General features: G+C 44.1%; 1 protein-coding gene across 2 annotated transcripts in view; it reads left to right on the forward strand.

The window, feature by feature from the left end:
* The window catches only part of ANKRD13A (ankyrin repeat domain 13A), a 39,713-nt gene extending 17,589 nt beyond the window's left edge, over positions 1–22,124 (forward strand). The window contains exons 2-15 of one of the 2 annotated variants that reach the window (XM_067700543.1): positions 1,181–1,313; positions 2,124–2,248; positions 4,403–4,448; positions 5,952–6,095; positions 6,782–6,971; positions 10,741–10,807; positions 12,150–12,231; positions 13,888–13,949; positions 14,699–14,829; positions 15,490–15,647; positions 16,348–16,461; positions 17,485–17,645; positions 19,197–19,264; positions 20,115–22,124. In XM_067700543.1, coding sequence (XP_067556644.1) covers positions 1,181–1,313; positions 2,124–2,248; positions 4,403–4,448; positions 5,952–6,095; positions 6,782–6,971; positions 10,741–10,807; positions 12,150–12,231; positions 13,888–13,949; positions 14,699–14,829; positions 15,490–15,647; positions 16,348–16,461; positions 17,485–17,645; positions 19,197–19,264; positions 20,115–20,310 — 1,677 coding nt within the window. In that variant the 3' untranslated portion in view covers positions 20,311–22,124. The remainder of the gene's footprint in view (positions 1–1,180; positions 1,314–2,123; positions 2,249–4,402; positions 4,449–5,951; positions 6,096–6,781; positions 6,972–10,740; positions 10,808–12,149; positions 12,232–13,887; positions 13,950–14,698; positions 14,830–15,489; positions 15,648–16,347; positions 16,462–17,484; positions 17,646–19,196; positions 19,265–20,114) is intronic. The other variant, XM_067700544.1, reaches the window with a different exon arrangement.
* Positions 22,125–22,918: the final 794 nt, after the last annotated feature.

The following is a 22,918-nucleotide window of genomic DNA, read 5'->3' on the forward strand; positions in this document are numbered from 1 at the left end:
TGTTGAAGTCCTGCAGTCAAATCCCACTAGCCTTCAAAGTCTGATTCTCTAGGAATTCCTCCTCCCGTTGCCAGACCCCCAGATTGGGAAGCCTGACATGGGGCTCAGAACCTTCACTCCAGTGGGTGGACTTCTGTGGTATAAGTGTTCTCCAGTTTGTGAGTCACCCCCCCCAGCAGTTATGGGATTTGATTTTATTGTGATTGTGCCCCTCTTACCATCTCATTGTGGCTTCTCCTTTGTCTTTGGATGTGGGGTATCTATTTTGGTGAGTTCCAGTGTCTTCCTGTCGATGATTGTTCAGCAGTTAGTTGTGATTCCGGTGCTCTCGCAAGAGGGAGTGAGCACACGTCCTTCTACTCCGCTATCTTGAACCAGTCCTCCTCTTTTTTAATATTATTTGCACACTAGTAAAAATCTCTAATACGAGTCCAAAATCAATTATTCAATGGTATATCTTACATTAGAATCACAGGCTAATTTGTCAGATTCTCTAATACATTATCTAAATCTTACAAACATTGAAAATGCCATATTACACAGAATACTACTAAAGTTAACACAAAGATGAATACTGTGGATTTGGTGTATTTCATCTTTCTCATATTTAATTCCGAACTGTCTTAGGATTAAATGACATTTACCATCCACAGCACATTGAGGGTACTGTCTCAAGCCTCCTGGGCTTACCTTTGCAGGAGAATGGGGAGTCCTGTTTCAGTAGCCTGAGGTTGCTTTTTGGCCCAGATGTGTCAGAGAGATTCTTCTGCCACCACTGTGAACACACCAAATCCCTTCTGTGTGATGCTATGTCAACAGGGTTCTCCCAGACCCTCCTATTTTATTTATTTATTTATTTATTTATTTTTATTTATTTATTTTTTTGCGGTATGCGGGCCTCTCCCTGTTGTGGCCTCTCCCGTTGCGGACAGGCTCCGGACGCGCAGGCCCAGCGGCCATGGCTTACGGGCCCAGCTGCTCTGCGGCACGTGGGATCTTCCCGGACCGGCGCACGAACCCATATCCCCTGCATCGGCAGGCGGACTCTCAACAACTGCGCCACCAGGGAAGCCCCGACCCTCCTATTTTAAATTTTTATACTGAATATTATCTCTCAAACTCCTTTCCACGTTTTTATGTAATATATCCAATTATATAAATGCCAGTGTTTACTTTACAGAATGTGGAGGCTCTGGATCCGCGAGGTCGAACCTTATTGCATCTTGCTGTTTCTTTGGGACATTTGGAATCTGCTAGAGTCTTGCTCCGACATAAAGCAGACGTTACAAAAGAAAATCGCGAGGGATGGACAGGCAAGTATACTTGTAAAATAATTTAAAGCCTTTCATTTTGTTTTCTCTTTCTGAATAAAGGCCAGTTTCAGTCCTTATTGTCCCAAGTCATCTTTATCTTAAGACTCTTTCTCTCTTGGAACTTGGGGCTGGGCAAGAAGATGAGAGCCTCGGATGCTGCTGGCTCGTCTGCAGCACAGTGGTCCGAATTATGTCCTGGGCCAAGAGCCCTGGGTAGAGGGTGACTCCTTATCCAGAAAGCAGCTCTATGTGCATCAGACATGAGTGTGGAGGCCGGATTTCCCCTGAGGAATGTGGTGGTAACTCTAGCGAGTCCATGAGGATAGACAAAATCAAAAAAATTATAGCTGAAAGTAGTAGTATTTTCCAGTGAAATCCTGGCACTTCACTTGTTTTGCACACTCTCATACTCTCAAAATTACTCTCAGAGTAATTTTGAGTTGACTGAGCAAGGATATACACAACACAAACCCTACCTGCCCATCTCCACAGTTATGTGATCACACAGTGAAAGCCAGCTCTGAAGACACTGTCAGTATTTCAGAGCCAGTGGTAAGAAAGGGGGGAAAGGGAACGATGGTAGGGTTTGCTCAAGAGGCTAAGAGTGCTATGTTCTCTTCTCTTCTCAGTCAGGTAAGGGCTAGAAGTAAGTAGCCATGGTCATAAAGATCAGGGGGGGCTGCAGCCTGGGTCCCACTTTGAAGAGAATGTTGGCCTTTGATCCAGATAGATATTTTTCATAGTGGCTTTGGAATTTGTCAGAAAGTGTGAGAATTCAGGGGGGTCAAATTTCACTTTTTTGCCTTCCAGTTTTGCACGAGGCTGTGAGCACTGGTGATCCCGAGATGGTGTACACAGTCCTTCAGCATCGGGACTTCCACAACACATCCATGGCCCTCGAGGGAGTTCCCGAGCTGCTCCAGAAAATTCTCGAGGTAGCCATAAAAATTGACAGTGCCATCATTGGAGTTAAATGCTGACATAGCAGCTGCGGACACAGTTTGACATCCTTGTGTGTCTTCCTAAAGAGTTTTATGAGTCGTGAATACGATGTATTGAATACCAAATGCATTATTCCTTGCTTTTCCAACTTGTTAAACGTATGAAGTCTTTCACAAATTACGTTTCCGGGTCATTAAGACTTACTCTTTTAAGTGTTATTTAAAAATTAGAACTAAAGACAAATGGACATCAAGCAATTAATTTGTCTAGCTGCCTGTTTTCTTACAAGTAGCATCCCGAGCTCAGGTCATCTTGGGGAAATTGTAATGAACATTGTGACTATATGGGGATTTTCAGGGCCTGTTGAGGCTCAGAAGTCTGTGTGCAGCTCTTCTTGACACCCCTGTCACTTCTAGCCATTTGTATTTTGTGACTTCTAATCCATTCCCTTAATTTATTTATAGTTACTGGCTTTGGGGCAGTTTCTCTCTCTTGTGAGTGATGTATGGGCTCTGTGACAGAGAATTTTCTTAAAAGACTTTACTTCTAGGCTCTTGGATTGTTTTGGATGGTGGTTACCATTCTTCAGATAACCTTTGTCACTTGCAATAACTGTCTTATTGGTCAACCATATGCAATATTCCCGAGGCAGCAGGAGATGAGAAAGTACCAGCGGTTCAATTTTCATGTTGTTTATTCTCAGTTTAAACACAGAAGTGAGCTCCCCAAGTATTTCCAAAGATATTGCTAGATAAATCGACTTTCCACATTTCTTGAGAAAAATTAACAATTCTGTTGAGAAAAGGAATAACTTTGCTGTGAGACAATCACTGCTTGTTACCTGAGCACTCTTCTTAAAAAAAATTTCTGTGACACAAGCTAAATCCTGCCTAAGACATTCGTTTTACACACACTACAAGAAAACCGTCCATGAAGTATGAAATTGTTGTATCCATTGTTTGTAAAATAGATGTGTGTTTGAGTGCATAAAGATCACATAGATTTGTTTTCTTATCTAACTCACTGTAGGAGGAACTAAAAACATCATTTGTCCATTTGACAAAGCAGAAAATGACTTATTTAACATGGAGTCACCCACACTTAAAAAATTCAGTATAAAAGACTTTCTGTTTTTTACCTATATTGATCCACAGCAGTGAACTGCACTGAGTGGTATTCTCTGCTGGAGGTTATAGACAGCCCACAAATAACATGGTGCTTGGTGGCACCAGAGGCCGTGCATGACGGCTTGTCTTTCAACAGTGTCTCCTTGTTACGTGTCCACATTTCTTATCCATTGCCCCTCGGAGTGTCTTCACCCATCATTGGAATCTGGTTTTTCTTGAGCAGAAAAACACCTGGAATTTCTGGCATTTTTCTTCCTTCATGCTAACTGTTGGATTTCTTAAGTAGCTCTCCAAGAACCTTCTGTAGGAATTCATGGTGGGTCAGAAAATCATCCTAAGCAGGCCCGCTGTGGCGGTGTGAAACCTCAAAAAGCCAAATCCTAAAACTTTAAGAGGAAAGTGGGGTGAAACTCTTCTGTTAACTGGAGGGAAAACTCAACTTTCTGGGGGCAGTGATGTCTTGCAGCCTCTTGGTTTCAGAGTGGTCCGATAAACACCAAGCACTTCCCAGCACACAAAGCCTTTCACAGTCAAGTTCCCCGTAGAACAGATGGGGTCCATGCTCCCTCTTCTCTGCTTAGACCAGCCTGTGACCCATATCGTGTGGTGGTGCTTGAGCCCATCCTCCTGGCTCATGGGCCATTACTGTTAGGAACACGGTTGAGCCCCTGAATCAACTTTGACTTTATCTCCCTCCAACCTTGTCACTTGCAGTTAACTTTATTAACTGTCTAGACATATTTTATATTGAGATAAAATAACAGCCTGAACATAAAATAAGGATTTAGTGTGATGGGTTTGCGATTTATGTTTCTTCTTCTCTGTTCTTTCTCGCTCTCCCTTTTAAACACCCCTAGTAAACCTTACTGTGTTTGTGTTTAGTTAATAGTACCAAGGGTAATTTATTTTATTTTTTATTTTATTTTTTAAAAATTAATTTTAATTGGAGTATAGTTGATTTACAGTGTTGTGTTAGTTTCCGCTGTAAGGGGTAATTTATTTTAAACCTTTGTCCTTCAGGCTCCGGATTTCTATGTGCAGATGAAGTGGGAATTCACCAGCTGGGGTGAGTGGCTGTGGGCTTGAAATTTATTTAGCTTGAATATAGGCTTATATAACTTTTTATAAAAGTTACATGTATTTTTTTTAATCTAGAAAATGAATAGATGAGAGTGAGGGAAGACAGTCACCCACAGTCCCACATAAACACAACTGTTGTTGATGCTTTAGGTGTGTTCCTTCCACACTTTTACCACGTGCATAAGACTTTTTCTCCCAAGCATTCATCAGTACAATATATAGACAATTTTGTCTCTTCCTTTTATCAGTTATCGCTGACATTTATCTATATTATTCGTTTTTTAATATCTCACTTTAAATGGCTAAAATTTTAGTAAGGTTTATCATAAATCAGTTACTCATTTCCTTGTGGAGTTCAACGCGATCCTTTTAAACTTGTTTCTCTTTTCTTTTTTTAAAAAATTAATTATTTATTTATTTTTGGCTGCGTTGGGTCTTCGTTGCTGCGCACGGGCTTTCTCTAGTTGCGGCGAGCGGGGGCTACTCTTCGTTGTGGTGCGCGGGCTTCTCATTGTGGTGGCTTTTCTTGTTGTGGAGCATGGACTCTAGGCACGCGGGCTTCAGTAGTTGTGGCTCGTGGACTCTAGAGCACAGGCTCAGTAGTTGTGGTGCACAGGCTTAGTTGCTCTGCAGCATGTGGGATCTTCCCGGACCAGGGCTCGAACCCGTGTCCCCTGCATTGGCAGGCGGATCCTTAACCAATGCGCCACCAGGGAAGTCCTAAACTTGTTTTTCTAAGGAAGAAGATGAGATGAATATTGGAATAGCTTGTTTTTAACGAAATGGATGTATTTCTCCAAAATCTTATGTAAGGCAAATTGACTGACAGTAATTTTCCTAGATGTTCTACTTCTGTTTCTTGTAGATCAGTTAATGACAGTTTCTAACTCCCAGATTTTCAGCTGTTTTCACTTCCAGACTTCCCTTTCAGGCAAGAAGTCATATTTGTAATAAAACATTTAAATGAAGTAAAAAGTATATGAAAGAACAGAACTTCAGCTTCTTCTATGAAACTGAGTTCTTTTTAATGCAAATAACCACTCTGATCTCAGTTTTTGTTAAAAAAGCAGCATCTTTTAGACATTTGATATCTTGAATGGTGGGCCTGACAGTATAGGGGGGCCTCAGCCAGATGGCGAGAGGAGCATATGTGGATAAGGACAGCCAGATGGATGCACTCTAGCCCTGATGGTAGTCAGTGAGAGGGGTTCATTCGGGATTGAGAATACTCTTGGGAAATTGATTTAGCGTTTTCTCTGGACAAGACATAGATCTGCAGTTTTATAAACAGCTGTAGAACAGAAAGTCCATTTTTATTTTTTAAGAATGACTCCTTGTATTGTAAGTGTGGGAGTCGAGCCCAGTTCTGTATGACCGACGCCATCTTGCCACTCCTGTCCTTTCATTGAAGTCAGAATCTTGATTTCTGGGGCCTGGCTGTTCTGCTTGGCCCTCGGGCTTTTCTCAGTAGTACACTTCTCTTCTCCAGTGCCCTTGGTTTCCAGAATATGCCCGAATGATGTCTGTCGCATTTGGAAAAGTGGTGCCAAACTGCGTGTGGATATCACGTTGCTGGGATTTGAGAACATGAGCTGGATAAGAGGGAGGCGGAGTTTTATCTTTAAGGGAGAAGGTGAGTGGTTCTGTTTTAGTAATCACTGCTCTTCCTAAGTTCTGAGTGATTTTTTAACCATCAAAATGTATTCACATTTATGTGCCTTTTCCGTGCCTGTCTCTGGGGCATGTTTTGTCGTTGTTGCCGTTATTCTTATTAGTTATTCAACTCTCAATTCCTGTATCTTATTTCTTATCTGGATAGTTCTCTTGCACATATCATTTACCACCCAACACTGTTACCCTCTTGACATATGATGTTCCTAAACCTCTGAGTGCAAGACTCTGTCTTGTATCTCTTTATATTGCCTCCATAATCAGGCATGGTCCCCTAATGAGGGTGAGAAATGGTGTGGCTAACCCAGTGTTGTGCATAAATAATTTATATTAATTAGGTAATCATATACTTAAAGAAGTAGTACACAGATGAAATGTGTTGCTAACAAAAAATACAAGTTATTTAAAAAGTCTGCATCTTTGGGGAAGATGGCCCAGAGCCTCCTCTGAGTTATGGAAAGTTGGCCAGATCATTCCTGGGCAAGTAGGTAATCGATAATCAATAGTCTTTAGGTTTTATCAGATAGCACCAGGGGGTGGGGGGGGATGGGGTGTGTGTGAAAGATGATGCAGTTTAACATACAAAGCTTCTTGGGTTTTGCATCTTACTTGCGCTGTGCTTAGTTACGCCCTTCTTTCCATGAGCAGACAACTGGGCAGAGTTAATGGAAGTCAACCACGATGACAAAGTGGTCACCACCGAACACTTTGACCTTTCCCAGGAAATGGAGCGCCTCACTCTGGACTTGATGAAGCCAAAAGGCAGGGAGGTTGAGAGGCGGCTCACAAGCCCAGTCATTAACACCAGCCTTGATACTAAAAACATTGCTTTTGAAAGGTATGGATTTAGGTTCTGCATTTTCACATCTAATCCCTTTACTGCTATCTTTAGTGCCACGTATATATTAATTGGAAAGTATGGGTGGATTGGGATTTTTCTAATATGGTGTAAGAAACACTAGTGGGTTTTAAAGTTGATCTCTGCTCTAACCAAACAAACCACAGCTGACATCCTCCACCATGTATCATTTTTATGGCACATTGGTTAAGTCTTGGAGAAATGTCTTCATGTTCTTTTACGGGCCCTTTTTCTGATGGATTTTACTTGAATTTTATTTCTGTGTTTGGCAATCCACAAGACTCCCTAGTCCCAAATCATGGAGCTTTGAGTTTCCGAGGTAGAATGGGTCCAGTACTGAGTGTGGTTATACTGATATTAGTCAGTCAAATACACACTTATCATACAATTCAATGTGGTTCTCCCCCTCATCAACCTCCTGCTTCCCCATGAGGCCTAATAGTTCAGAGCAAGAGTCTGGAGGGGTTTCAGTTTTATTCCAGACTTTATGTGGAGAAACCTCTGGGGAGGTCTGTGCCTCGGTTAACCCGGGTGGGAACACCATTTCTGGGCCTCTGCCTGTGGGCAGAGCCGAGGCGGGGGGGCCTTTGTAAGGGGGTGGAGGCTGTCATAGCTGTTGGCCTGAGTGCTTCTACCGTAGAACACACCGAACTGAGGGATTCTGTGAGAGCCCTGAGTGTTTGCCTAGGATGTCACATCCAGCTCTCTGTAAACCAAAGCAGCGGACGTAGCCTGAGCTGACATGGACACTATTCTTCTGGATTTAGGCTTTCTTTTCTCTTAATGAATATACTGACCGTTCTCTCTTTTCCTTTTCTTCTTTGTTTCCAGTATAAAATTTATTAATAAAACTGAGAGTCTTCGGTTTAATCAAACATAAGGTTTAAGTGCCCCTTTCCCCTAATTTAGATCAAGCTGTGGAATTAGGGTATTTGTTGGTAGCAGAAGAGAAAATGCCAGGTATGCTGCTGCTTTGGGAGTGACACCCCCTGAGGCAGGGTCAGTCCCCTGTCGCCAGCCTCCTCGCACCGGCCTCACCAGGTGACAGCCGCTGTCTTCCAGGGACAGCAAGGTTTAGGGACTGACCGTGGCTTTACCTGGAAGGGTCTTGGGAAAACATCTCCAGGCTTCAGCATTTGCCTCTGCAGGCCGGGAGGGCACGCCAGCCTAGGGCTCTGCTCATAAAGCTGGAAGACGGGGGAGCCGAGGGCTGGAGGAACCTGGCACCATCGGCAGGGCTGCTAACTGTGCAGCTCTGAGCAAGCGGCTTCATCTTCAGGTTCCTGTTTTCCTCAGCCGAAAAGAAAAAAGGAGTGAATCTCGAGATGAAATCTCAGATGTCATGAGAGGAGCCACTGTTCCCCCTAGTTTAGCAGCAGAGTTGTAGCGTCATTGTTTGCTCTGAAGTGTAATTTACAGAGAATGTGATGGTTACTGGCTGTTACCCAGCGGAGGGTAGACAGCCCCCCTTCCATTTGTACTGAGTTACATTCTGTATTCCTGTGGTCCCGGGGTTTTCAGATGGTTCCGGCTAACCCTCATTTTGCAAGCATCAGAGAGTTGCTGAGGGAGAATTTCTAGAAGGCACCTGCTGGTTTCGGTGGTGCTTGGAATGGAATAGGTGCTTAGTGAGCTTCTCGTGGTTCAAGCAAGGGCTTGGGCCCCTCTTGAGGCTGAGGTTTGCTGCTAGAAAAAGTGTGCTTGCCTGGTTCTTACCCGAGGTGTGAGCTAGTGTTCAGCTGATTAAATTTGGAAGATGTGGGCCTGTTATGACAGTCTTCTTCACCCCTTTCTTTCTCCTAATCTTACTCTGAGCTTGATGTTTGCAAAGTAATACTTTTGCCCGAGTGAATTTTGGGCCTGCGGATATATACCCTCTGGTTGCAGTTTGGATTTGTCTCTCCTCTGAAAGGTTCTGCTCTGCCCACCTTAAACAGAGCATTCCCTGCCACCCTCAGAGCCTTTCTCCACATTGTGTGGCAGCCTCCGAGTCCCAGCATGTGCTGAGTGGCCTTTGGCATGGTGGTCTCAGTGGAGACGGGCAGAGGTGAAAATGGCAAAAGAGGAAGCTGGGTTTTCTCCTATCATTATCAGATGCCTCTGCATGTACAGTTAATCAAGGAGCCAAGGATTTATTAGAATCTTGGTTTTAAAATAGGATGTAGATGTTGAGTTTAATAACTAAGCTGTCAGAGAGTGGATGTGGGGAAGGAAATGGAGCAGCCAGGATTGCAGGTAGAGCAGGTGTGGCTGAGTGAGGAGTGTGGCAGCTCCCAGGGAGAAAGTGCGGCTCTGATTTCTCAGCATCCACGAAGGACGAAGTGGAGCAGACCTAGTCATCCTTCAGTCCGAGTGCCAGACAGCGATGATTTCCTGTGCCAAGATACCAAGTGCTTAGTGAAAGACAGGAACTGAGGATTGAACTGTTCACCCAAAGGAATATCTTGATTTTCATTGATCGCCGACTAAAAGGGGACTAAGGTTCATTAATGAGGCAGGTGCGGTCCCTAAATTTGTTTCTGGAATGTAAATTGGAGATAGCTAGCATGTGGTATCATCCTTTTAGGCGTCCTCTCTTTCCCTCCATCGGTCACGTTGTGCTAACTGTGGGTAACGAATAGTAAAGTAAGCTCTGGTCCCTCCTTTCTCTGATGGACTGTAATGCACACATAAAACTCCGCATACCCTGTTTGGACTAATTGCATTTACCAAATCTCATTAGAAGAAAAGCAAACTGTTTGGAAACACAACATTTAGATAACCGCCTCCCGGCCACCGTTCTGGAGCTTCCTGTGCAGTGTCCTGCTTCACCCCGGGGTCGGAGCAGGAGGCAGGCAGTTGCCCGACACAGGCCCAAGTGCAGCAGTCACAGCGGAGCTGGGATGTGACGTCCTAGACAAAGGGGCAGTCTGGGCAGGGCTCCCCCGGGAGTGGGAGCATTTCCCAGGGTGAGCTGCTTTGAAAAAGAATCAGAGCCTCTTGGCCGCATTTGGCTCCTAAATGCATTTTTTTTCCAGGAGTATATTGAGTTGAGTAACTGGGTGTTTGGGCACTTTACCAATGCTACAGCTGCTGCTGAAGTGCTGGGCTGCTTTAAAAGCAGTTCCACAGAGCTGGACTCAACGGCTGGGCTGAAAAACTGCTTTTGATATTCTTTTCCCCCGCTGCACCAAACCTGATAACGCGCGCGAACTCCCAAGCCTTTCCACAGGCACTAGTGGCTTCTGCAAGCAGCTCTCCACAGTGATGAGTTCCTGCCTCACCCATGTTCTCCAGGAGCAGGATGGTCTGTGCCTCACTGTTCTAAGAATTCCTGGATTGAGATACTGCTGCTTATGGGGATAGAGCCACTGACTCTATCGGTGCCCACGGCTGGGATGACTCAGATGAATGCTCTGGCCCAGAGTGGCGAGCCCTTGGACGCTGGTCATCTGCACTCACTTCTTGGGGACAGCTGTCCAATAAATGTCACCACCTTTGTTGCCTCTGCTGGCAGCTTTCGTAAAGAAGCCAAGAATGGAGGCTTTCTCTTGCCGGGGGTGAGGCAAATTGATTAATAACTGTGGGAGGGGGTGGGGGATGCTTGAGCCATCTGTTGTTAATAACATCCTTCTGTGGACAGTAGGACCCTAATTTCCAAGTGTCCTTCACTAACTTAAGCTGGGGGAAGAAACCTATAAAGGCTGCAGGGATAAATCTGAATGGCATATTGTACATGTGGAAATTTGTGGTGTTCACTTTTTATCAGAACTAAATCCGGATTCTGGGGCTGGAGGACAGATAAAGCAGAAGTTGTTAATGGTTACGAAGCAAAGGTAAAAGGAAACTCTTAAAATAAGATTTAACATAGCTATTTAGCTTCTATGCAAATGAGGAGTCTGTTCAGATTTTGTCATGCATCTGTGCCATGGAGGTGCTCTGGGGAATAAGTTCTGTCTAATGTGTCTCTTCCTTGGATTTATCTTATTTGACTTTCAGAAAATGGAATAGCATGTCCCAAGGAGGTCTCTAGTTATGGCAAAGAGAAACTATGTTGTAGAGAAATGAGTCCAGGTACCAGTTGTCCTGGTGGGAGTGACAATTCCTTTAATTCTTTAAAAAAAAAGAAAAGAAAAAGAAAGGACTAGATTTAGCCTGCTTGTTCATCTTATTTTAATCACCTGAGTGGGTTTAAAAAATATATATTGTAAAGTAGCTTTTATGACTCTGCTAATATTTTTAGTCAGCCTAATTGTAACCAGTAGGCTTCCAGCCCACTTACCTGATGTCAGTGAATTTAGAAGATAGTTGTCATAGTGGAGACGACAGTTGCTCGAGTCATCTGGCACTGTGTCAGCTGGAAAGCTGTTTCCTGGCCTCTCGTTAGCCCTGCAGTGCAGCGGGGATTGATGGCTCACGACGGTGCTGCCAGCAGCTGCAGGGTCCTCCGGTGACCTCTGAGTGAGCAAAGAAAGCTTACATCATGCTCAGTGAGATGCACTTAGAAATAGTCCTTCCAGTGCTGGGTGTGTTTCCTGAATCTTTAGACGTTGGGAATCCACGTTTTGGCATACAGTTAATTCTTTGTGAACTGTGATGTTTGATTTTCCAGACCCCAGTATTCTTCAATCAACCTTGAAAACAGAGCATTGACCCTGGCAGTTAAAATAATTTGAGGTCAATATACGGGATACCTTTTAAATAGTGGCTTGCTGGTTTTCTCTCAATCTTACCAGTGTAGAGAACCTTGTGTTCCTTCCTTTTTCCTTCTGTCCGATGGCTGTCTAAGTCGGTCTGAGTATAAGATTACCGCAAATCAGTCCAAGTACACAATGCAGGTTTGGGCCCCTTAGTAGAAATCCAGCTGGGAGGCCTAAATTGCAGGACCTTCTTTGAGAGTGTTTAGCAACAAGAAGGGCAAGTTGGAAAGTGCAGCCTGTCACCCTTAACTACTCAGGGGTAATTAAAAATGTCAGAGATGCAAAGTAACTGCTGATGCATTTCTAAGTTGGTAGCTGTGTATTTTCTCTGAAGGGTTCTGATGAATGTTAACCATTTCTCATTTTTATTTTGCTGGGTTTTGTTTTGTTTTGGCTTCAGCATTCTTGCTCTTGCTATGCTTATTTGTTGAGTTTTGATTCCCCGTGTCACTGTTTCCTTTCACACACATCTCTCAAGGTCTATACAGTGAACAATGTGAGTGTGATAACCAAAATACGGACAGAACATCTGACTGAGGAAGAAAAAAAGAGATATAAAGGTAATCTCTTCCCTTCTCTCTTTCTTTTAAAAATAAATTTATTTATTTTACTTATTTATTTGGCTGCGTTGGGTCTTTGTCGCTGTGTGCGGGCTTTCTCTAGTTGCAGTGAGCAGGGGCTACTCTTCATTGCTGCGCGCAGGCTTCTCATTGCAGTGGCTTCTCTTGTTGCAGAGCACGGGCTCTAGGCGCACGGGCTTCAGTAGTTGTGGCACATGGGCTCAGTAGCTGTGGCTCGCGGGCTCTAGAGTGCAGGCTCAGTAGTTGTGGCGCACGGGCTTAGTTGCTCCGCGGCATGTGGGATCTTCCCGGACCAGGGCTCAAACCCGTGTCCCCTGCATTGGCAGGTGGATTCTTAACCACTGCGCCACCAAGGAAGTCCCCCTTCTCCCCCCCCTTTTTTTTTTTTAGCCTAGAGGAAGTCTTTGTTGCCTCTGTTAAATTTGGGGGTTAATGTGATTAGGTCATGCGAATCCAAATTTCCTTTTTATAAAATTTTCCTTAGTCTGACTCATTCTTGGAGGTCCTCGCCTGTGGTTGGCTCCAGCTGTAATTAAAGCCATTCACAGGGCTTGTTTATGTGTTATGCAGGACAATTGTTGGATTCGGTTGAAAAAGTAGATAAGTATATTGGAGAATATTTATCACTGGAATGAGTGATTTAGTCCAAACTATCACGATGAAAGATTTGGACAGAACTTGGGCTCTGAGCCAAAACATAGCCAATACATGGCTGCCATATCCCAGCTGGCGCGAGGCCGGTTCAGGGCCGTGTGAAGTACCTACCTGCTGTGCCTTGGTCTCCTCAGCAGTGAAATGAGTGCTACCAGACCTGCCTTAGAGTCATCGGGAGGATCAGATGAGCTATTACACGTAAACCTTGAGACTGGGGCTTGCAGCGTGCGGTGAGCGTGTGGCCATTGTTAACTCACACCTCCCCTACCGTTCCCATTAGTCCAGTTTGACAGGTAAGGAAGCTGAGGCCTCCGACCAGCCAAGGTGCAGTTAGAATCCAGATCTGGCTCGTTCCTAAATCCAAACTTTCTCTACTATTCTGATTGAATTCTTATAACTATTGTTCATCTAGCTTAGAGATCCTAATAAAAAGTGTCCTAGAAAAAGTAAGTTAGGGGCTTCCCTGGTGGCGCAGTGATTAAGAATCTGCCTGCCAATGCAGGGGACACGGGTTTGATCCCTGGTCTGGGAAGATCCCACATGCCGCGGAGGAACTAAGCCTGTGTGCTACAACTACTGAGCCTGTGCTCTAAAGCCTGCGAGCCACAACTACTGAGCCAGGATGCCACAACTACTGAAGCCTATGTGCCTAGAGCCCGAGCTCCACCACAAGAGAAGCCACCCCAATGAGAAGCCCGTGCACTGCAATGAAGAGGAGCCCCCGCTCACCACAACTAGAGAAAGCCTGCATGCAGCAACAAAGACTCAGTGCAGCCATAAATAAATAAATAAGTATTTTTTTAAAAAACGAAAACAAAAAAGAATAAATTAGCTGATAGCTATTGGGGATGATTTTATTGGCCTGTCCATAGATGGATTTCCTAATGCATGATGGAGAAACATGAAGGTAGGATGAGAATCTTCTTCTATAATCATAATTAAGGTATAATATTCGACATTCAACTTTTCCCTCCTCTGTAGCGGACAGGAACCCACTGGAGTCTTTGCTGGGGACTGTGGAACACCAATTTGGTGCTCAAGGGGTAAGTCGAAGTGTGAGCTTCCAGCACGGTTTAACAGGAGATGACTTTTCTCTGCTTGTGGTGGCATTTACTGAATCCTGAGCAGACCACTTGATTTGAACAGGCTAAAAAGTACTCCCCATCTGGAATCTGAGATATTCTTTTGAAAGAGAATAAGATGAGTGAGTCTTTGAAAATAAAGATTTTAGAGGCAGGTAGTGATTATAGAAATCAGGTGCTTTCTCTCCTGTTTTAAACTAGGCCCTCTCTGTAAAATGGAACTGAAAAAAGGATTCAGGACTTTATATTTTAATAGAGCACCTGAACGAACACTTCCTTTCTCAGTCCTCACAATAACCATATGAAATTGCTGCCGTGGAGGTCACTGCGGGTCAGAAAAATGAAATTACCTTTCCAGCGTCCCAGGCTAAAGAAGGACAGAGCTGGAACCTGAACTCCAAATCTTCCAGATCCCATGTGCTTTCAGATATGTCTGTCTGTCTCTCTTTTTCCTTTCTATAATCAGGAGATAAAAGGAGAGTGGAGAAATGATTTGAAATGGAGAAATCCATTAGACTTGGTCATGTAGTTTGGTAATCTGTTTGTCAATTTTCTTGTTCTGTGCAGTTAACTTAATAAAAAAAAGTTAATGACTAGAACTTCCTGCTCTGTAGCTGGTTAACATGTCCACCTCAAAGGCTAGGTGCCCTAGGCCTCCACTTGTCAGCATCATTTGGCATTTCTGACTCCCCTGAGTTCTGGCTCGGCAGGACCTCACCACAGAGTGTGCCACCGCCAACAACCCCACAGCCATCACGCCTGATGAGTACTTCAACGAAGAGTTTGATCTGAAGGACAGAGACATCGGAAGGCCGAAAGAGCTGACGATTAGAACACAAAAGTAAGAGAGACTCAGCAGCCGTTGTCAACGGATTCTTGATTGTTTCAGAAGTCGTGCTGTTTTCTAGTGTCATGTTCGGTCCTTCCTCTGTTCCCTTCCTTTAAAAATAATTTCACATTACTGGAACTTCCCTGGCGGTCCTGTGGTTAAGACCCTTCCACTGCAGGGGGCACAGGTTTGATCCCTGGTCTGGGAAATCAGGTCCTACATCCTGCAAAAAAAAAACAAAAAAAAACCCAAAATAACAAAAATTACTTTATCTGATGAAAGGTAACAGTAGATTGCCCATCTTATTATTCGACCTTCTCCAAATAGAATATAGATTGGATATAAGAATTCCTTATTTATTTTTTTTAACTGTCAACAAGCTTCAGCTGATCAAATGAAATGGTTTCCACCCACCAGCTACCAATTCTTCCTGCTTGCTATCGATTAAGGCTGTAGCGCAGGTCATTTCCCCAGCTTGCCCGATGACAGGGTGATGCGAGTCCTTTGTGGCTCTAATCCCTTCCCAGCTCAGACGTAGGGGAGGTAAGATGACTGGGAAGGCTGGGGCGTGGGGCATAAGGAAGCTGACGTTGTCTAGCCCACTGCGTAGAAGTAACGCAGTCTCCCTGTCTGAGGGAGATGGCCTCAGTCTTTTCTCATCCAATCCGGCAGGTTTAAAGCAATGCTGTGGATGTGTGAGGAGTTTCCTCTGTCTCTCGTGGAGCAGGTCATCCCCATCATTGACCTGATGGCCCGAACTAGCGCACATTTTGCCCGACTGAGAGACTTCATCAAACTGGAATTCCCACCTGGATTTCCTGTCAAAATAGGTACCGTTCAATAAACCACAGGAGCGCCCATAGGTTCTGCCCGTTTTTGCGGGAGACAGAGTGTGCTTCAGGGAATTGGAGCATCTGAGGCAAAAGAAGCAGACAGTAGACTTAACGGAGGAGGGCAAAGTTATCCTCTAGTTTAATTTGGTTTAAAGAAGTGTCATGATTCTTAGTTCATTTTGCATATTAACATTAGGAGATCCCTCCCCAGCCATCAGTTCTATTTACAGATGGTGCTGACATGAAAAAGGCATAAAAACGTGACACATTCATTGTTTTAATATGAAACCTTACTTAAGTGAAACTTCAAATTAAACTTATTATTTGAGGAAGACAATTGACACTAAGATCCTTTGATACGTTAATATGTTTCTGGGCTTGAATTAGTCTGCGTGATACCACATATAATACATATTACTTGTGAGGAATTTACATTTTGGATAGTTGTATCCTGGCTCCTGTATCCTGTATCCACTTGAATCCTGGCTCGATCACTTACTGTGATCTAGGAGAAGTCGCTTAACCTCTCTGAATCTCAGTTTTCCCATCTGTATATTGGGAAGGGTTGTTATGATGATTAAATGAAATCATACTTATAAAAAGTACTTGGCATGGTACCAGCATAGTAAGCGCTCAGTAAATGCTGGCTGTTATTCTTCTCAGTAAAGTTTATTTATAAAAGCTTTTATTTTATTAGAAATTCCCTTGTTTCATGTCTTAAATGCACGGATTACATTTGGAAATGTTAATGGCTGTAGCACTGCTGAAGAAACTGTATCTCAAAATGTGGAAGGGACCCCATCTGATTCAGGTAAAAAAAAAAAGTTGGATTATGTGATTTAAAAAAAACTCATACATTTAGTCATTATAGTAATTATTCAGTTTGAAATTAGAGTATCTTATGAGTAGATCTCTGTCTTGAATGAAAGAAAATTTTAGATTTAGTTTCAATTAAGTGAAAAAAAGTTTGCAGAATATGTATGACCCCACTCGAATTAAAAAGACAGCCTGTTCTTAAAAAACAACTTTATTGAGGTGTAACGTGTATGTAATAAAATACTCCCATTTTAAATGTAACGGTTGATTGCCTTTTGGCAAATGTATACACCCACGTAACCCCTACCACAGGCAAGATACAGAACATTTCCATCACCCCCCCAAAATTTCCTCAGGCTCCTTTGCCATCAGTCCAATTCAGATTTTGGATGCTATTGTAAATGGACTTATTTCTTAATTTTATTTTCCAGTTACTCATTGCTAGTGTATCGAAATGTAATTGAATTTTTTTTTTAATTTTTATTGTGGTAAAATAGTGTTCTGTGTCTTAGGCCAGTTGAGGGATATACAGGCCTTTGTTTTATTATTATCATTTTTATTTTAAGTTACAGATATCTTACATCTTCTTTCATATATTTACTATATTTCATAATGAAAAAGGAAAAAAAACCACATTGGTGTGATTGTGTGATATATACACATCACATTCCTCAAAGGACCCACAAGTAAACACTGGTTACCTCTGGAATTTGGAAATAGGAGACAGGGTGTAGGGAGAGAGATCTTCACTTTTCATTTTACAGTCTTCTGTATATTTTTTGTGTGACTATGCATTTTATTACTAAAAAAAAGTGAAGGCAAAAAGAAAAAAACAGTATTCCAGTACTTTTCTCTGTCAAGATTATTCTTCCTTGAAATCTCTCTTACATAGTAGCCAACCTTGATTTTAATCATTTTAATTTTTCATTTTTTTAATTAAAAAAAAGTTTTATAAAAAGTTGAAGTGGAAATTTATTTTACTAACTCAGGCACTGTACTGTCACCTTTTGTGTTTCAGCTTCCACTCTCACAAACTTTGAGGTTGATCAATCTGTGTTTGAAATTCCTGAATCTTACCACGTTCAAGACAACGGCAGAAATGTGTATTTGCAGGATGAAGATTACGAGATAATGCAGTTTGCCATCCAGCAGAGCTTACTGGAGTCCAGAAGAAGCCAGGTGCATTTATCAGAATAAATGGTGGGCTTGGAAGCTTGGCCTCAGTTTGGCCTCTCAGTCTTTGGCTAACCTGACAGACTTACTCTAAATGACAAGTTTGGCATATTCATGGTATTTACATGGGTTATTTTATATTTTATGTACCTGGTCTTTTATAAAAGCTTATGAGACCATCTGCATAGCCCCAGTCAGCATCATTCACAGGATAGAGCCTGACAGACTTGTCTTTTCCTTACACTCACTGATGTAGCTAATAATCTTCTATCTTTCGGAGCGTGCTATATAACTTCTCAGTGGTGAAACAGTAAATTCTTGCTAGTTTACGCCATCATATTTTCCCTAGAATGTTATCTGTGTGTCAGTAGTCTCATACAAAGGTATGTGGATTTTAATCCCAACTTCCTCCCCAATGAAGACCAGTCATTGCGTTGTGGTTGCTCAATAAGAGTGTTATGAAAAGGATGGTTGATTCATTGTTAAAATTGTTTTTCACTCAGATGTTTCATTCTGTGGTAAGGGGCATAATCCCAGACGCTTGAGCACTAAGGAGAGAACAGACCAGCCTGAGAACAGTTGCCTCTTGTCTTCCTATGTGGTTCTTCCTCAAGGCCTCACCTTCCTGGGACCGTCCAGGGCTTGAGGATAGTAACTCCTCCGTCCCCTCCCTCTGTGGCTTCCTGCTCTACTAGAGTGGGATCTGCTTCTCCCTCCACTGCCCTTTGGTGTGGTCCTGGGCTCCTGTTGTCCATTTGTTTGTTCATTGGTTTCTTCTGTCCTTCCATCGTTCATTCGGCAGATGTTTGCACAGTGCCTGCTTTGTGCCAGACTCTGTGCCAGGTGCTGGAGTTCTTTGATGAAGCAGCCCCAGCGCCTGCCGTCATGGGGCCGCTAAGCTTTGAGAATGGTACCCACACTCCAGTGTCCCCCCAGCTGCGGTTTTTGGCATCCTGGTTTTTTCTGCAGTCTCAGCTTGGGTAACATGAGCCCCGCCTCCCATGGACCCGTTCTTAGAGCCGTTCTGTTTTCTGAGGCTGCTGGGCCAAGGGCCAGACCCCAGGGCTGGCATGTTCCCCTTGAGAGAGGCTTCCCTGTCCTAGCCATCACTGTCAATCCAGTATGCGTTTCCTTTTCCTGTTATAAGTGAGCTTATTTTTTCCCCCAATAGCTACTTAAACCTTGTCAGCCATAAGTTTTGAGAAGAGGAGTAGCCAAAGACGACAAATAATGAGTTATGTATTCCAGTCTTGCTCTAGAAGAATTAGCTGCTTTGTTCATTGAAACTTGGCCTGAGGTTGAGTTGTTTTTAATAGATTGACAGCTACCACCTTCTCATACTTGATATCAAATCAAGCAAGGTAGTGGACCATATACTATCTGACATTTGGGTGTCATTTTAGAGATAACCCCAGTCTCTATTAATTTTTCACACAGCTTTGTGGATAATGGACTTGTAAATATTCTTAATCTTGTTCTTGCTGCTTTCCTTTTGTTATCAGTACAACAGTTTATTCCTTCTAAGGGGTATTCGTGTCTGTCACATGTCTTTCCTAGGAGCTTTCAGGACCAGCTTCTAGTGGAGGGACTGGCCAGGCACATACCTGTGACGCCCAGGATGAGAGGTGACTGATGTGACTCTTGATGATTGACCCGAGGTTGGCACAGGCGCTTAGGACACTCGGCAGTGGGCCTGGCAAGAGAGACTTGATACCATGTCAGCTCTCTTGCTTCCTCTTGGGGCAATTCCTCATAAAAGGAGCTCTGAACTCTCGGGGGCTGAGCTTCCAGGAACTGGTGATAGAATTGCTGACCAGTTCACTAACCATTGCCGTGGGCAGAAAGGCACCCAGTAAATGTTTTCTGATCGGTCTGATCTTCTGCGAAGAACGTATGATCACAGAGGGTCTAGCTGCCGTCAGTGGGAAGTTTATACAGTGTTAAGGATGGTGCCACTTTGGGGAAGGGCTACAGAGATGATTAGATTATTATTATTATTATTTTTTTGGCTGCACCATGTGGCTTGTGGGATCTTACTTCCCAGACCAAGGATCGAACTTGTGCCCTCAGCAATGAAAGCTTGGAGTCCTAACCACTGGACCGCCAGGGAATTCCCAGATTATCCGTTTTAAAAGGGGTTAAGCTGGAAAGATTCATTTTACAAAGCATTTTCCTGTAGTCTGGGCACATATGAAAACCTGTTGAAGTTGGGTTTTGCTTTAAAATTGATCCAGGTTCAATTCCTAGCCCCATCACTTAGTGGCTGGGTGATCTCGGGCAGGTATGTACCTGCATCCAGCACCTGCACCCCCAGAGTTACATGGGATCGATGGCATCATGTACAAGAGGGGACAGGAAGCGCCGGGCTCGGCGCACACTGGGTCCGCAGTTAAGAAATATGGCTGCTGCTGCTGCTGCTGCTGCCACGATGACGATGTTAAAACAGTTTCTCTGCCCCATGTCGTTCTCACGCAGGGCTGTCCAGGAGAGCCTCCCCTCCGACTCTGAAGGCCTGTGCCCCGGCGCCTCCCGTGAGACCAGCCGTTTTGACAGCGACCTGCAGCTGGCCATGGAGCTCTCCGCCAAAGAGCTGGAGGAGCACGAGCTGCGGCTGCGGGAGGAGGAGGCGGAGCTGCAGCAGGTCTTACAGCTGTCGCTCACCGAGAAGTAGTCCTTCCTGCCTCCCACTCAGAGGCTCTGTCCGCACGCGGGCCCAGGGACTGCGCCTCACACGATGCAGCATTGGACCCTGCTTTCCACAGAGGTGCGGGGCCAGGGCCCCCCGGGGCCACCCGCAACGCTCCCCGGTGAACGGACTGGCGGCCAGCGGCCCCATCTCCAGGCTTGAGGGGAGGAGAGCGTCCTCACTTTCCATAGCTGTACTGGCTTGCAGGTCACGTTTTTACTACCAGCTTTAGATAAAAACCCAATCCCCAATCCCACCCCGCAGGTTTGTACATTAATTTTTATCAAGGAGTGATAACAAAACAAGTTCTTGCGGAGTCAGGGTGCTTTTATATACGAGAGCAGCAGCCTTTGCAGAGTGTGGTGTATGAGAACTTGGGAGACACTTCTGTACAGTTCACCAAAGAAATGGATCATTTGTGCCCTTCTGCTTTTCTATTTTACCTTTCTACAGGGTTTCTAGGGCACTGTCACTGTTCTACTCCGTCCCCACCTTATTCCACTCCTTCCACACCCAGCTAGAGAGGAGATAAGTACAGGATCTATTTTACTTTAGGGTTAACTATTTGCATCAAATTAAGATATACAGATGCCAACAGATGTTGCCTTAGCCTTAAAAATTACTAATGGTTTCAAACCACCTCACTCCACTTTGAGGGATCTGATTTGAATTTGTAAAGGCAGTTCCTTGGAGAGCAGGATCCTCCAGGCTAAATCCAAGGCAGCTAATCCTGGCCCTGGAGGAGCCGCTAGTAGAGCCCGAGGCTTGTTACTGAAGTGGGCAGGCTGACCAAAGGATCACCAAACCAGGGGTGTGTTCCAGGCCGCCTCTGGTGAAGGGTCTCCATGCAGAGGCCTAGGAAGACCTCACTACGTGCCCTGGGCGCACCTGAGAGGAAGGGGTGGGCTTGAAACTAGAAAGGGAGCTACAAACGGAACTCAGTGGCTCTGTGTTCAAAAGGGAAAATGATGATTCTACGTTACTTTTTAGAGTTCAAATCAACATCTTTCTGGATGAATATATTTTTTAACAGAATCTTTTTATTATTTTTAAAAGATATAAAAACGACTACTCCCATCAGTAGCAATACAAGGTTATACATTTTAACCAGATTTTCTCAGGCCTTTTTTGGATACCCTTAGTAGTTAACTATTTTGTCTAACCCTTCTGTAAATAACCACCGCACAACATAGAGAACCTGGGGAATACGGCCGAGGGCACCCTCACTCCAGCCCGGCCCATGGATTCATTCCTACAGGCTGCACTGAAATCACCTAGTAACAATATCCTCCTCCTCTGTTTTGCGTCCATTTCCTGTCTGTTGCGCTGCTTTGGGGACGGGAAGGGAAACAGGAACTACCGTTCCATTTAACGGCTGTATATACAGTTAGCGTTGCCAATGAAACGTTCCCAAAGAATTGTGCTTTTGATTCCATATGACCATCTGCCTTTCTTTTCATGGTCTGACCAAAATTCCTTCTCTGCACACGAGGCCAGTATATGCAGCATCATGTTTGTTTCAGATACACAGTTAGCATTTTGTTTACTTGGCGTTTACCTTGAGCCAAGATACGTCTTGGGAATGGCTGCAGTTAGGCCCCATCGTTTACTCACTAAGGTGAACAGAGGTAATCTCTGTTTGCATTCCATTGTTCTGCTTCCCCATGTCTTTGACTTTCTCCCCAGGAGGTCAGTTAACAAGGGACTGAACTTTGTGTCACTGTCACAGCAGTTTTCGATATGTGTTCACTCTTAAAATACAAATAAAGACTGCTTCCTTAGAGGGTGCTCGTACAATATTCTAGACAGCCTTTGAGTCTTTTTTTCTCTTCACATTTTTCTAGTCCCTTCCTGTTATGTATGTTACTGGAACATTAGAATTCCTCCCAGTCCTCGCTCGTGCGTGACAAAGGTGGCACAGTCCTCTCAGCGTCCTGCCCAAGTCACACGGTCCACACGGCCCGCACGCTAGTCCTTTCAAATGGAAACTCCAAAGCCAGCATTGGGCCGCTCTGAGTACCTCTGCAGCCCTGGAGAGGGACTGTCTCTTGTGGAGTGCTGGAAGCCAAGCCAACATTAGATCTCTCTAATCTCAGTAAATCTGCTGTCTCCTTTCTTGGAAGTTCAGGTGATGATTCAGCCTCCTGGACTTGCCGTACACCTGAATATGTTGGTAATAAAACAAAAAAGGCAGTGACCAGTAAAAAATGTTTGGGTTCCGGAAATGAGGCCTTGGTATTTCCAGAAGTTGTGAAGGCTCTGCTTTGCTTTTTGGGGTGGGGTGGGGTGGGCGGGAAATAAGCAATATTTTGAGCATTGTGAAAACTGTTACTCTTCTTAGGTCAAGACAAGCCATACTTATGGCTTATTTCATTAAACTAATAGTTTCTAACTTTATCTTCAGGGTTTATTAAAGCTTGGGTGGACCATTACCAGCAGTAAACTTTCATGGAGCAACTTCCACACATAAGACAGTGCTGGGAATTAAGTACAGTCCTCCCTCACTGTCTGCAGGGGCGTGTTTCTGGGATGCCCCATGGATACCAAAACCCTGTGGATGCTCAAGTCCCTTATAAAGTGTCATGGTATTTGC

Source organism: Pseudorca crassidens, chromosome 12, assembly GCF_039906515.1.
Source record: "Pseudorca crassidens isolate mPseCra1 chromosome 12, mPseCra1.hap1, whole genome shotgun sequence".
NCBI classification, from domain to species: Eukaryota; Metazoa; Chordata; class Mammalia; order Artiodactyla; family Delphinidae; genus Pseudorca; species Pseudorca crassidens.